The 13,543-nt window shown below is 33.5% G+C and overlaps 1 protein-coding gene across 2 annotated transcripts in view; it reads right to left on the bottom strand.

Moving 5' to 3' along the window:
- The window catches only part of LOC108908837 (paired box protein Pax-5), a 172,932-nt gene that overhangs the window by 20,314 nt on the left and 139,075 nt on the right, over nucleotides 1–13,543 (bottom strand). For both annotated transcript variants that reach the window (XM_018712984.1, XM_018712985.1), the window contains exon 5: nucleotides 11,371–11,594. In XM_018712984.1, the coding sequence (XP_018568500.1) occupies nucleotides 11,371–11,594 (224 nt within the window). The remainder of the gene's footprint in view (nucleotides 1–11,370; nucleotides 11,595–13,543) is intronic.

The raw sequence follows: 13,543 nt of genomic DNA, 5'->3' as shown, positions 1-13,543 counted from the left end.
TCGTCTTATTTACATGTCGCTGTAATAGTTTCCAGGCTAAGCCAAAGGATCATTGATCGTTCCTAAGAATGAGAGATGTTGTATGAAAGGGTAGGTTAATATTTTTAGCTATCAGCAAACGAGTGGTATGACGTCATAACATCGCTTCCGTGCGTTTTCCTGGAGGGAGAAATTGTTGAAAAGAAGACCTGCTTTTTCTGCAACTTAACTAAATACAATTAAATACAATAAAATAATTACACAGCTCCACAAAAAAATAAAAAGTATCGGATCTGGTATTCAGACCCATGGATTTCCATGTTTTTTTCCGCTGAATACGAATCTACCTTCAGATTTGGCCCAACGGGTTTGAGTTTTCGGGAAAATTAAAAAAACAGGTCGAAATTCACAAAACACTAATTTACAATAGACGAAAGTTATAAAAAATCAAATTATTCTACCAGCTCACTAGACGTATGATTTTTCATTCGTTTAATTCTAATTTATCATCATAGAGCCAGACAAGCTGGTCCAAATTCATTCAAAAACAGAAAATAGATTAAAAACGCCATTTTCATGGCATAATTCGTGTTGCAGAATTCTGGATCCATCTTTTTATCCACCCACCCATTTATGGATTCATACATCTTTCTATCCAGTCGTTCATGCATGAATACGCATATTTATTCATCCACCTGTACCACCTATAAAACCCACCCATACACCCATCTATCCATCTACTTTTTGTACTGAGAGATGAGATAACAGCCTAGAAGATTGAGAATGCAATAAAACTTGTAGAATACTCTACTTTCTAAACAAAAAACGATATCTACAAACCATTCTTATTTTTGTTGCTATAACGTGTTCTTCTTTTCTTTCGTTTGGTCCTTCTATTTCTCATTTCTCTTTTTAACAACCAACAAAAATCGGCCATGGCCATCATGTTTTCATTCCATCTTCTTTGATATCGTTGTTCTATAACCTGATAAAATCGTTCGCCTTGTTCTTCGCTATAGTCTCCAAGATTTTCAGGAAACCAATCCAGATGTGAATGAAGGAAGTGCAACTTGTAGTTTATCAAACATCCCAGATCTTGGAAGTCTTTTATCATATTTGATACAATTTCTTCGTATTTAGGACTCTTCTTGTTTCCTCAAAAAATTGTCGCTACAGGTTTGAAACTAATCCAAGCACTCTTCTCAATGCTACTCATTGTAGTGATGAATGTTGTATCCTTGAACAATGTCCTAATCTGAGGTCCATCGAATATACCTTCTTTCAATTTCGCTTCAGAAGTATTCGGAAATTTTCGACCTATATACAGGGTGTCCCGGAAATGGTGGGCAATCTCTCGGATATGGATAGATAATGAGAAAATAATGTCACAAGTTCATATAAAATTTTTTCCTACGGGCTCACCCTGTAGAGTTATTAGCTCTTGAAGTTGAGAATTAAAAATGGTTTTTTTGCTGTAACTNTGAATCCGAATCTACCTTCAGATTTAGCCCAACGGGTCTGAGTTTTCGGGAAAATTAAAAAAACAGGTCGAAATTCACAAAACACTAATTTACAATAGACGAAAGTTATAAAAAATCAAATTATTCTACCAGCTCACTAGATGTATGATTTTTCACTCGTTTAATTCCAATTTATCATCATAGAGTCAGACAAACTGGTCCAAATTCATTCAAAAACAGAAAATAGATTAAAAACGCCATTTTCATGGCATAATCCGTGTTGCAGATTTATGGATTCAACATCTTTCTATCCAGTCGTTCATGCATGAATACGCATATTTATTCATCCACCTGTACCACCTATAAAACCCACCCATCCACCCATCTATCCATCTACTTTTTGTACTGAGAGATTAGATAACAGCCTAGAAGATTGAAAATGCAATAAAACTTTTAGAATACTCTACTTTCTAAACAAAAGAAAACGATATCTACAAATCATTCTTATTTTTGCTATAACGTGTTCTCTTTTCTTCAAAGGATCTATTCAAAGGCTTACGCTTTCGTTTGGTCCTTCTATTTTTCGTTTCTCTTTTTAACAACCAACAAAAATAGGCCATCATGTTTTCATCCCATCTTCCTTGATATCGTTGTTCTATAACTTCATATCCTGATGAAATCGTTCGCCTTGTTCTTCGCTATAGTCTCCAAAATTTTTAGGAAACCAATCCAGATGTGAATGAAGCAAGTGCAACTTGTAGTTCATCAAACATCCCAGATATTGGAAGTCTTTTATCATTTTTGATACAATTTCCTCGTATTTAGGACTCTTCTTGTTTCCTCAAAAAATTGTCGCTACAGGTTTGAAACTAGTCCAAGCACTCTTCTCAATGCTACTCATTGTAGTGATGAATGTTGCATCCTTGAACAATGTCCTAATCTGAGGTCCATCGAATATACCTTCTTTCAATTCGCTTCAGAAGTATTCGGAAATTTTCGACCTATATACAGGGTGTCCCGGAAATGGTGGACAATCTCTCGGATATGGATAGATAATGAGAAAATAATGTCACAAGTTCATATAAAATTTTTTCTTCCGGGCTCACCCTGTAGAGTTATTAGCTCTTGAAGTTGAGAATTAAAAATGTTTTTTTTGCTGTAACTTTTGTATTTTTCAATAAATTTTGAAAATTTTGTTGCTGGATCTATAATTTTTTAAGCTGCTTTGGATGATAATATGAAATCCTCGATAATAATTATGGGGGCCCGGAGGCAAAGCACCCCCACCAAAATTTCTAGAAAAAAATTTTTGTTCCACTATACCCCAAATTTTCCATCATTTTATAAAAATTTATGGTATTTTACGTAAAAAAGGTATACTTGTTGAATATCCATAAAATAGATATTTTTTGAGATAAACCCGTTTAAAGAGGAAGGTACCATTTCCGGATCGCAAAACTTTCGAACATATTGATCAAAGATTAAGAGAAATTGGTAAAATACGATTACTATTATTAAACAAAATGGATATTAAATAAATTTTAATGTCTTTAGGTCAGTTTGCTCCTGTTACTGCAAACAGAGGAAAATATACTGGACGAAGTTGCTGCTCATCCAACAGTTAGCATTAGGTCATTATCTTCTTTTACCAATGTTCCAAAGACCACTGTTGCAAGAATCTTTAGAGAACAGCTTCTTCCTTTTACCATATCCAAAAAGTGCATGCTCTTAATCCTGATGATTTTCGTGCAAGAGTACAGTTTTCTCAATGGTTTCTTCAGAGACATGAGCAAAATCCTATGTTTACGAGATTAATTCTGTATACTGACGAAGCAAGTTTTGGGAGGAATGGAGTTATTAACTCCCATAATTTACATTATTGGTCTGATGAGAACCCACACGCTATTATTGAAACTAGGCACCAAAGACAATTTTATGTTAATGTTTGGAGTGGAATTATTGGTCCTTACTTATTGGGTCCATTTGTGTTACCCCCTAGACTGAATGGTCAACGTTACCTAGATTTCCTTGTGCATCAATTACCACAACTGTTAGAAGATGTTGATCTTGAAACCAGAAATGCACTGATATTCATGCACGATGGGGCGCCGCCTCACTTTAGTGCTGCAGTAAGGGACCATTTAAACGAGGTATATCCTAATCGCTGGATAGGTCGCGGTGGACCTATTCATTGGCCTGCCCGAACTCCAGATATGAACCCACTTGACTTTTTCTTTTGGGGGCACTTGAAAAATCTTGTTTATTCCACACCTGTAACCACTAGAGAAGAATTAGAAGAAAGGATTTTTTATTGTGCAAATGAAATACGACAAAATCCTGAAATGTTATGGAGAGTGCAACAGTCTTCTGTTAAACGAGCTCGTATTTGTATAAGAGAAGGTGGAACTAATATTGAGAATTTATTATGAATTATATTAGTTACAAAATTTTGATTGTCATGCACTTTTCGTTTAGTTAGTTTAGTTAAGTCCAAATTCTCATAATTTGGAACACTGCTATTGCAAATTATTTGTCCTTTATTCTGATATGTAAAAGCCAACTACGATTAAACCTGTGTTTCTGTTAAATAAAATGTCTCAAATTAAACAGTACCGTTGTCTCTAAACTTGTTTTTCTGCAAACGTCATTAAGGTATAATTTTAACGCATGCTGTCAGTCAATCTCATTTTAGGATACTAGTGTTAAAAGTGAATTATTTTTAGCACTAGTGTTAAAAGTAAGTCATGTGATTTACCTTTAAGGCCACTGTTATAAAATCACACTTTAGAAACTGTCAGTACATGTTAAAAATTATACAAAATTATATTTTATGGATATTCAACAAGTATACCTTTTTTATGTAAAATACTATAAATTTTTATAAAATGATGGAAAATTTGGGGTATAGTGGAACAAAAATTTTTTTTTTCTACAAATTTTGGTGGGGGGTGCTTTGCCCCCGGGCCCCATTTATTGAAAAATACAAAAGTTACAGTAAAAAAAAAAATTTTTAATTCTCAACTTCAAGAGCTAATAACTCTACAGGGTGAGCCCGGAGGAAAAAATTGTATATGAACTTGTGACATTATTTTCTCATTATCTATCCATATCCGAGAGATTGTCCACCATTTCCGGGACACCCTGTATAATAATATTATTAATATATTCTTTCCTCAATCCACTCCAGTACCCATTCTCAGTCAAGTTTGTCGTTTGTCATAAATTAGTCCGCACTTACTGTAAATAATCGCTGACGCATAATTTATCCCGATTAGAAAAAAATTGGAGACATGGATGAGAGCTGCAAACAGGATCAGAGAGCTATATTTACTAAATCCTTTGATTCCCTAATTTTTGAAATTTCGCCTTCCCAGGTAGATTAATTCGGTGTAATTGCTGCGCCCGTATTAACACTTGCCCTGTTCTAATCTAATGACGCGAGGTACTGTAAAAGGCGCCGCTGACGTTAATTTGGCAGTACGAACAAGTGTTCAACAACGGCATCCCAGTCTTTTTGCATTTGCGTAACGGTTGGCAACCCGCAGGAATAGATGTCGACACAGATATTTAGTTCAACATCACACGATGGCGATTTATCACAATTTTAAGCATGCTAATTCCAGAACACATGCGTCTAGCCCTAGTGTTCTCTTTTTATTTCAGTGTGACTGAAGCTGGAATGGCGCATAATCAGTAAATATACAGGGTGTCCCAGAATATGTGAAAATCAATTTTTTATAATAACTTTTAAAGTACTTTGTGTAATTTAATTATTTTCTAATATGAAGGACAACAGATAAGACTCCTTAAAAATTGGCCCATAAAAACAATTTGGCTTATTTGGTTTGCCAGGGACGGAATAGCTGTAGCACAATAATGCAAATTGTTTTTACACCCTTTACGATAAAGGCACATGAAGCTGTAGCACAGTAATATCATTTTTTTGTACCTTGTACGATAAAGCCACAAAAATAATATTTTTAGATATCTTGAACCTTAAACTAAGAAAAGGTACTCTTGGTTGACATCGATAAAATTAACTGTTTTCGAGAAAAAACTATTTTTGTTTAATATAATTTTTATTACATAATTTTGTATGTCGGTTCAACTTGAGCTCCTTCTAATGTTATAGATCTACGAATTACAGATAGTTGGATCGGCCAAGCCACTGTACCTCTTCTTCCTTTCCAACAATTTTCGAAATGCCTGTTTAAGGGTTTTCGAACTGCCAGACTAAAATGGGGTGGTGCCCCATCTTGCATGAACCACATACCATGTCGTATTGCCAAATAAAGTTGCCCAGTTAAGCTTCTAGGCAATACAAATGGTCCAATGAAATGTTACCCGATGATTCCGGCCCATACGTTAATGGGCATGTGGTCCATAAATGCAAATTATGGAAGTTTATGGTTCCATTTTTACAAAATCCGGTTTCGTCCGTGAAGAGAATTGAACCAATGAAATTTGCATTGTTACAGTACCTATCTAAAAGCCAGTTTGAAAATTTCATCCATCGCGGAAAGTCTACAGGAAGAAGTGCATGAACTCTCTGTATGCGATAGAGATGCAATAGTTGCTCTTTAAGGATTCTGAGAACTATAGATTTTGGACAATTAAACTGGGCAGCCAATTTCCGGACACATTTTGAAGGATCTGCTTCTACGGCATTTAGGATATCTTCTTCAGCGACCTCACCGCGATTGATTTGATTTCCACAATTGTGTCTGGCTTTGGAAACGTTCCTAAAATTATTTACAGCAATTTAATTCTACATATGACCTATTCAAAAAGTACGCTAATTCAAGTAATAAATAAATCGTAATTTTTAACAGTATCTCTTAAACGCTGATCCACTCTTTCAAAAGTTTTGCTGTCAGGAATTTTTCCATTTGGAAATCGTTCCTCATAAAGCCTTCTGGCTTCTAAGGCATTACATGATGCAAGTCCATACAATAAATGCATGTCGGCATATTCAGCAAACGTAAATTCCATTACGGCAAATCCGAGGAATAAAAAAAAATAAGGAAAATATCACAAGTTTCGACACACTATCATTAACTGAGACTCAGATAGGTACTGTAATTCTTTTTTAAATCGGTAAATGTCAAAAAAAACAGCACCAAAAAACAAAGGGAAAAACAAGTGCAAATAAAAGTGGCATTTTTTAGATAGGCACAGAAAGAATGCAAATTTCATAGGTTTATTACTCTTTATGGATGTAATAAAAATCATATTAAACAAAAATAGTTTTTTCTCGAAAACAGTTAATTTTATCGATATCAACCAAGAGTACCTTTCTTTTAATTTAAGGTTCCAGCTATTTAAAAATATATTATTTTTGTGGATTTTTCGTACAAGGTGTAAAAAATTGATAATACTGTGCTACAGCTAGTCCGTCCCTGGCAATCCAAAAAATCCAAATTGTTTTCATGGGTCAATTTTTAAAGGGTCTTATCTATTGTCCATCATATTAAAAAATAGTTAAATTACACAAAGTATTTTAAAAGTTGTTCAAAAAAATCGATTTTCAGGGGGCTATGTATCCCCGTAGGGGGACCTCTCCAGGGAAAATTTTTGTAGGAACTTGTCATGTTATTTTAACGCTTCCTTTATGAATCCGAGAGATTACCCACATATTCTACGTCACCCTGTATCATGCTTCAGTATTAAAACTTATCTAGGTTAGAGACAACTGGCAATTTTTGTAAATTTTATTTTAGTTAATTATGCGAAGAAGAGATTCCACTGTACAAAACCACGTTTATTTAATTTTTGAGAGATTAGAACAAAGTAATAGTTTGCTTTTATCTACGCTCGCTGCTTACGAGCTCCTATAACACTGTAATGCATTGTACGATCCTTCCAAATCTGTAAAGGAAGATCCTATCAACACCAAGCAACTCTTTTTGAAAGTAGAAATTCTCAGACACTGGTTAGGTATTGTTTAAATATTACTACTATAAAAAGACTTGTGTATGGGATTCAAAGACCCAAAAAAGACTAAACAAGATTAAAAAAATTAAATATATTCCTAATATTAATCATAATTATCCGACATTTTATAACCCTATTATTAAGGAAATAATTCATGGTATTTATAATAATAACAGCATATATAATTATGAAATGTATGAAAATATATTACAATATTCTGCCTCTTTCAGAAAATATTAAAGAGATATTTCAAACTCAAGTCATTTTCTGAAAATCGCTGTTACAAGTTGCATGTTATAAAATAATTTAACTACTGTTTAAGGAGGTCAAATATTGTAATTTGATAATTAATTATAATAGATAATTAATTATTCAATAATTTTAATCACTAAGTGCACGACCATACGTCCATGTTCTGTCCCAAAGGAGTTTGATTATGGTAAGGGGCAAACGTACTGTTAATGTCATCATCAAACGGCACTCAGGGGTGTTGCACGAACTAAACAGCATTTCCATAAAACCTAATCAGACGTAATCTGATACGCGAAAAAATCAACCCCTAGTACGACGGGTCACAGTTTGGTCCATAAATAACTTCCCTAAATTGCAGTATGAAATTGTCAAAATATAAATTTATAAATCTCACGGTTTGTGCGCAAGGCATATAGACGGACCCATAGCTGCTCACCCTGCGTGAAGGCCTATAATAATGCATGTGTTCGCGACTTGTATACCATCAGACGACAACATTATGTATACTTTGGGTTTTTTATAGGAGCTGTCCTGAAATGAACTAACATCCTCTTTATCAAGTCGTAATAATATCAAATCAATACTGGTTTTGCCCTTTAGTTAGTTATTTTAGGTGGCAGTGGATTTCATTTTTTAAATTAACTACAAGAGTACTTGTTTTTGGAAAATCTGACTTTTTCTTTCTGTTTGATTTGCCATTTACTCCAACACAGAATACAATTAATTAAAATCTTATTAAATAAATCAAATATTAAATGTCAAAGGAACCAGTCATGATGTTTTTGTTTAGAATTAGTTTTGCCTGATCAAATATCTCATATTGAACGACGCAAATAAATAAATAAAATTAAACGGAAAGTGATCTTATGGTTCAGTGGATTTTGACAGAAACTACAGAAAATAAGACTAATTGTTATCAAGAAAATGAGGGAAACTGCAACTAAGTGTATCAATTAATTGTGAAAGATGATACAAAATATTTCTGTAAAAAATCTTTTCGTCTGTCGATATTGAAAGAAGGGGCAATAAAGAGAAAGAAATACTGTCTGTTCTATGTTGTTATGTACCTAGTTCATTTTTATTTGGAAACTTTTATTTGTATAAAGATTTTCAGTTTGGCAAAAATAATTCCAAAAAATGATTTATCTTTATGGTGCAAAGGTTTATTTTAATATTAAATTATTGGCGATAAAATAGCCCTTTAAACAAAAAATGAAAGATCCAGATTAAGACATTAGTCTGCAACAATGATCACATTTCGAGAAAAAAAATTAGAAGTCATTGAAAACAAAACCAATTAGATAGTAAAGCAAAATTCAGAACCTGTAAAGTTAAAACTTTTGCTATATTTAAATAAGTGACAATCAAAACTATAGCAGAAACATACAGCAGTGTCGGACTGGCGTAAAATTAAAAAATAAATACTTTTTCCGTCAGCTTTATGAACCCAATTTCGAACAACCAAAAGTGTCACTTTTTAGAAGTCATATTATTTTATGTCCACAAATGCCTCAAAATTTAATTACATTACGTCTGTCACAATCAGACAAAATGAATCAGTGGTTTTGACATAAATGTGGATGTGAAGTTTTCAAACATGTAAAACAATATGACATCTAAAAAGTGACTGTAAATCTAACATTAACAAAGAGAACCCAAACCAATAATAATATTAATATATTAAGGGAAGAATGCAAGGCAATGCCAAAACCCGCAACTTCAGCTTCGCCAGCTTGTTGTAGCAACAGATTGATTCAGAACAATGCAACTTTTTGGTCCCAATACATAATAATATATAATGCATAACAGTTTTATTAACTACGTTGTTTTTTAAGATACTGACTTGAAATTTTCCTGTAATTCTGAAAATAAAAGAAATGCCACGACAGATAAAGTTTTTTATGCACGTGTATATCCAAATGTATTGTTCTTTAGATGTTTGTTGATTTTGTGCTTGGTTTACGAGGTACAGCAACTTCCTTGGATAAGCGATATCTCTTAAGTAACGAACTAATTGTAAGATTTACAAAAATATCCTTGGATAATTCCGATCCGGATTTGTTTCTGGATATAATCTATCAAACAAATTAGTTTTGCAATTCGACTTAAAAAAAGAAAATGGAGGTATATGTTTGCTTTAGTACAAAGTATGTCGTTTAACTTGTAAGATAATGTGAATGAAGGTTAAAATCACAAACATATGTGAACATTTATTCTTAAATAACGATAAAATGTCTCCAAAATCCTTCAATTCGAAATAAAAAACGTATGATTCTCAAAAAAATCGGAATTTAGCGTTAACATTTATTTTCAATCCCACCCAAAAAATGTCCAAAATGTCATCTTTCAATTTTCTTTATTTATTCTTCTTGAATTCAGAAATATGTAGCCCGAAAGTTTCTGTATTTGTTTGAAATATTTGTTTTTAAATATTGAGCACGAAGAATAATATTTTCTGACGTGTGAGACTACTTCTGCCCTTAGACTTTTGTTTAGGGTAAAAAAAAGAGTTTGGTTTTATTAACGGGCAAATATTTTTATTTTTGCATCAGACATTTGCTTAAAAGTATTTAGACGTGAAAATTATCTGTTGATGACAACCGTCCTCCATTCGGTTTCGGCAACGCAAAGTATCGTAAGCATATGCACAGTCGGACGGTTCGGCAGGGGTCTGGCGGCGGTTCATTTGGGCGGCTGTGGGGGTTTCGCGGTCGCGTAGCAACGCGTGTGATGTCTTCATAATCCGCCACCGGCGCTGATTGGTCAGAGCGACGGTGGAAGGCCGCACTCGCTTGTTTCACGCTGATGCGATTTACACTAAATGCAATCGAGCTCTACTTGTGGATTTCCTATTCATAAAGCCAACTTCCTCACTCGACAAGTTTTTTCATTTTGGACTCTATAACGTCGCGGGTTACGCTTATTAGCATCGGGATCGATACTCAGCCCGGTTGATGGGATCTCGGAATATGATTAGCAGCTTTTGCCGAAGAAGGATCATGCCGACTTGGCAGAGATTGTTGGATAAAATGTACGTTGACTTCATATATACGGAGTACGAGTTCTTGTTCATGATTTTTTTAAATCAAAGGAACATTTCTTACATTTCTTCAAACCTTCACATGGTAAATAATTTTTCAGATTAAATCATATTCGCAAACAAATTTTGTTTAGCTAACAATTGTTGAAATAAAAAAAACTATGTAAATAAAATACAACAACCTACAAACGTAGTTGCCAAACTAAACTAGGATATACCTACAGGTATGTTGCATGCGATTTTTGTCTTTATTTAGTTTTTTTCTAGTACCTACATTATATACCGAACATAGGCTTTTATACCAAAGACAATATGTGGATTAGTTGGGTCTAGATCTAATGATATTCAGCTGAACACCATACAATGGCCCTAACGATCTTGGTTTTTATTCTACTTAGTTTTCCTTCAATTGGAAAATGTATGAAATATTAAAATTCTGAATCTAACAACATTTAAAAGTAATATTTAGCGCCGATATTCTTAGTACCGGACCAAATAATCAAATGGTTAGACTATGAACAATTTCACACTTGTTAGTCACAGTCTAATCAATAGATCAGTTAACCAAGTCTTTATCCACACTCAAAATACTAAGTACTGCAGGAAACAACTACTCTACGGACTATATGCCTCGACTAGCATTGAATTACACCAGCCATACTGGGTGTCAGTGTTTCAAATGGGATACTGATATAAAAAGCTTACCATGGTCGTCTATTCGTTTTCTCTTTATACTATTGCCGTTGGGGTCGTGCTGTAAACCAAGGATTCCATTAATACTATACGCTCCAGATCTGGGTTCGCTTAACTGGGTGGCGGGCGCGTGCGCAATCACAGATACAGGTCCTCCAGTCGCCGACGATCCTGCGTTGCTCGTCGCGATGTGGTGGGCGTGTTTTGCCTTTTCAGCGGCTTTATTTCTTACAATCCTGAAAAACAAAATAAAAAAATGTACGAGAGTATCTTTTCTAAGCAGTTTTAACTTAATACAAAAAAAAAACGTAAGCAGATGTATTTTCAAAACTATAGAGTTTATGGTGGCCAGTAGAGAGCCTCCATAATATAAAACACCCTGTACCATGACTTATAAATATATTTGAAAATATACATCAAAAGTTTATATATACAGGGTGCCTCACGATGACGGCCCATTAGAATTATTTCAGAGACTACTTTGATTTGAATTTTGAAAATTTGGAATACCGGATTTTCGGGCATGCCCTTGCCAACTAAAATAATGGCGTCCACGTACCACTTCCGGTTATACCGGAAGTCGCCATCAACTTGCTTATTTTAAATGGAACACCCTATATATTATTGCTATTTTGGATTCTACGTGTTATTTTAGGTGTACTTTTATGAAGTTTCCCTATTCCTGAAATTAACCGTTTTCGAGATATTTTTTTTTTTTCAAAAAAATAGAGAGAAACTGTGACTACCTTCAAACCATGTGTATTTTATAGTAAGAAAGATAAAGCAACAATATTAATACGGGGGATAGCTAGACCCCTACGCTTTCCATCCATACTTTCAAAGTGGCTTAGTTGCATATAGGATGCTAGAAATTTAATGCCGAGTTAACTTCAAACCTTCATAAGTCGGTTTTTTTAAATGGAACACCCTGTATGTTCCCCCTATATTCTGATACACAATTTTATTCTCTTTCGAACGGTATCAGGGTTCTCTATACCTATCTCTTCCTAGTTTTTAAGTTATCTACTATTTTTTGTGTAATCACCTAAAATCATGTAATTTCTTGCGAGGATAGCTGTGGAATTTTTAACAAAACTTCAAAACAAACAACTAAACTGTCAATTTGTTGTTAGTCTCTTGCAGTGACAGTTTAATTTAGTGTTTATATGAAATGGAAAACAATGCAAATTCAAATTCTCATATTTTAAATTTATTATTCATTCACGGACGTTGCAATGGGATTATAATCAGAGCATGTACAGTTTTTAATGATACATATCCAAATTTTCCACCGATGAGCAGAAAAATGTTAAGAATAATTTTTCTGAATAATTCTATTGGGTCGTCATCGTGACCCCCTGTATATAATACATGATTTCAATAAACATGTTCTTAATTTAGTCTAAATTATTTATGTCAGAATAAGATATTAATAAATAAGCAAAACCGCTAATTGTTTCTAATAAATTTATTGTACTTATTTACATATTTCGTAATTTGAATTAAGTATACTCATAATCGATATGTACAGGGTGAAGTTTGTACTGATTTTGTCAACGTTGATGAGGAAGACAAGATGCTTCAAGGTTTATATTACTCAGAGATATATTTAATTTAATAATTACTTTAGTGCATATTAACTATACTTATTAAAAAAGAATGTTCAATGAAAAAATGGGTTAAATGATAATTGAAAAGGATAAAATTAAGGGTACAGCTATGTGGTACAAACGATTTATGTCGGTAATGAATATAAACATCGAAACTATCTTGTTTTCCAAGTTAGCGATGATAAAACAGTAACAGACTTGATTGAACTAGTGTCTTTTTCTACACAGATCATTTGAAGGGAATGAGATATCAAAATTTTGTTATTAAGGGTTGTTGAGAAAAATGAGAACTTGCCCAAGATGTAAAAAAGTAGGGTTTTTTAAATTATCGTAAAAATAAGCTTTATTTAATACAAAAAGAGTGAATTCTCGAGCGGCTTTTGCCTGACCCTGGGACAATTTATTTGTAACGCTGTTTTGCACATCCTACTTTGTTAATTGTAAAGAGCAACTTAATATCAATTTTTTGAAATTTTTCTTCTTCAATACGTTTCTTTGGATCAGTTAGAACCTACATTTACGATATTATCTTCTAAGATAAACGTTTAGTAATTAATCGAAATTATTTGGAAAAA

Source organism: Anoplophora glabripennis, unplaced genomic scaffold (assembly GCF_000390285.2).
Source record: "Anoplophora glabripennis isolate ALB-LARVAE unplaced genomic scaffold, Agla_2.0 scaffold118, whole genome shotgun sequence".
Classification (NCBI taxonomy): Eukaryota; Metazoa; Arthropoda; class Insecta; order Coleoptera; family Cerambycidae; genus Anoplophora; species Anoplophora glabripennis.
Note: the sequence above shows the minus strand (reverse complement) of the source record. Positions and strands in the feature narration are given on the sequence as shown.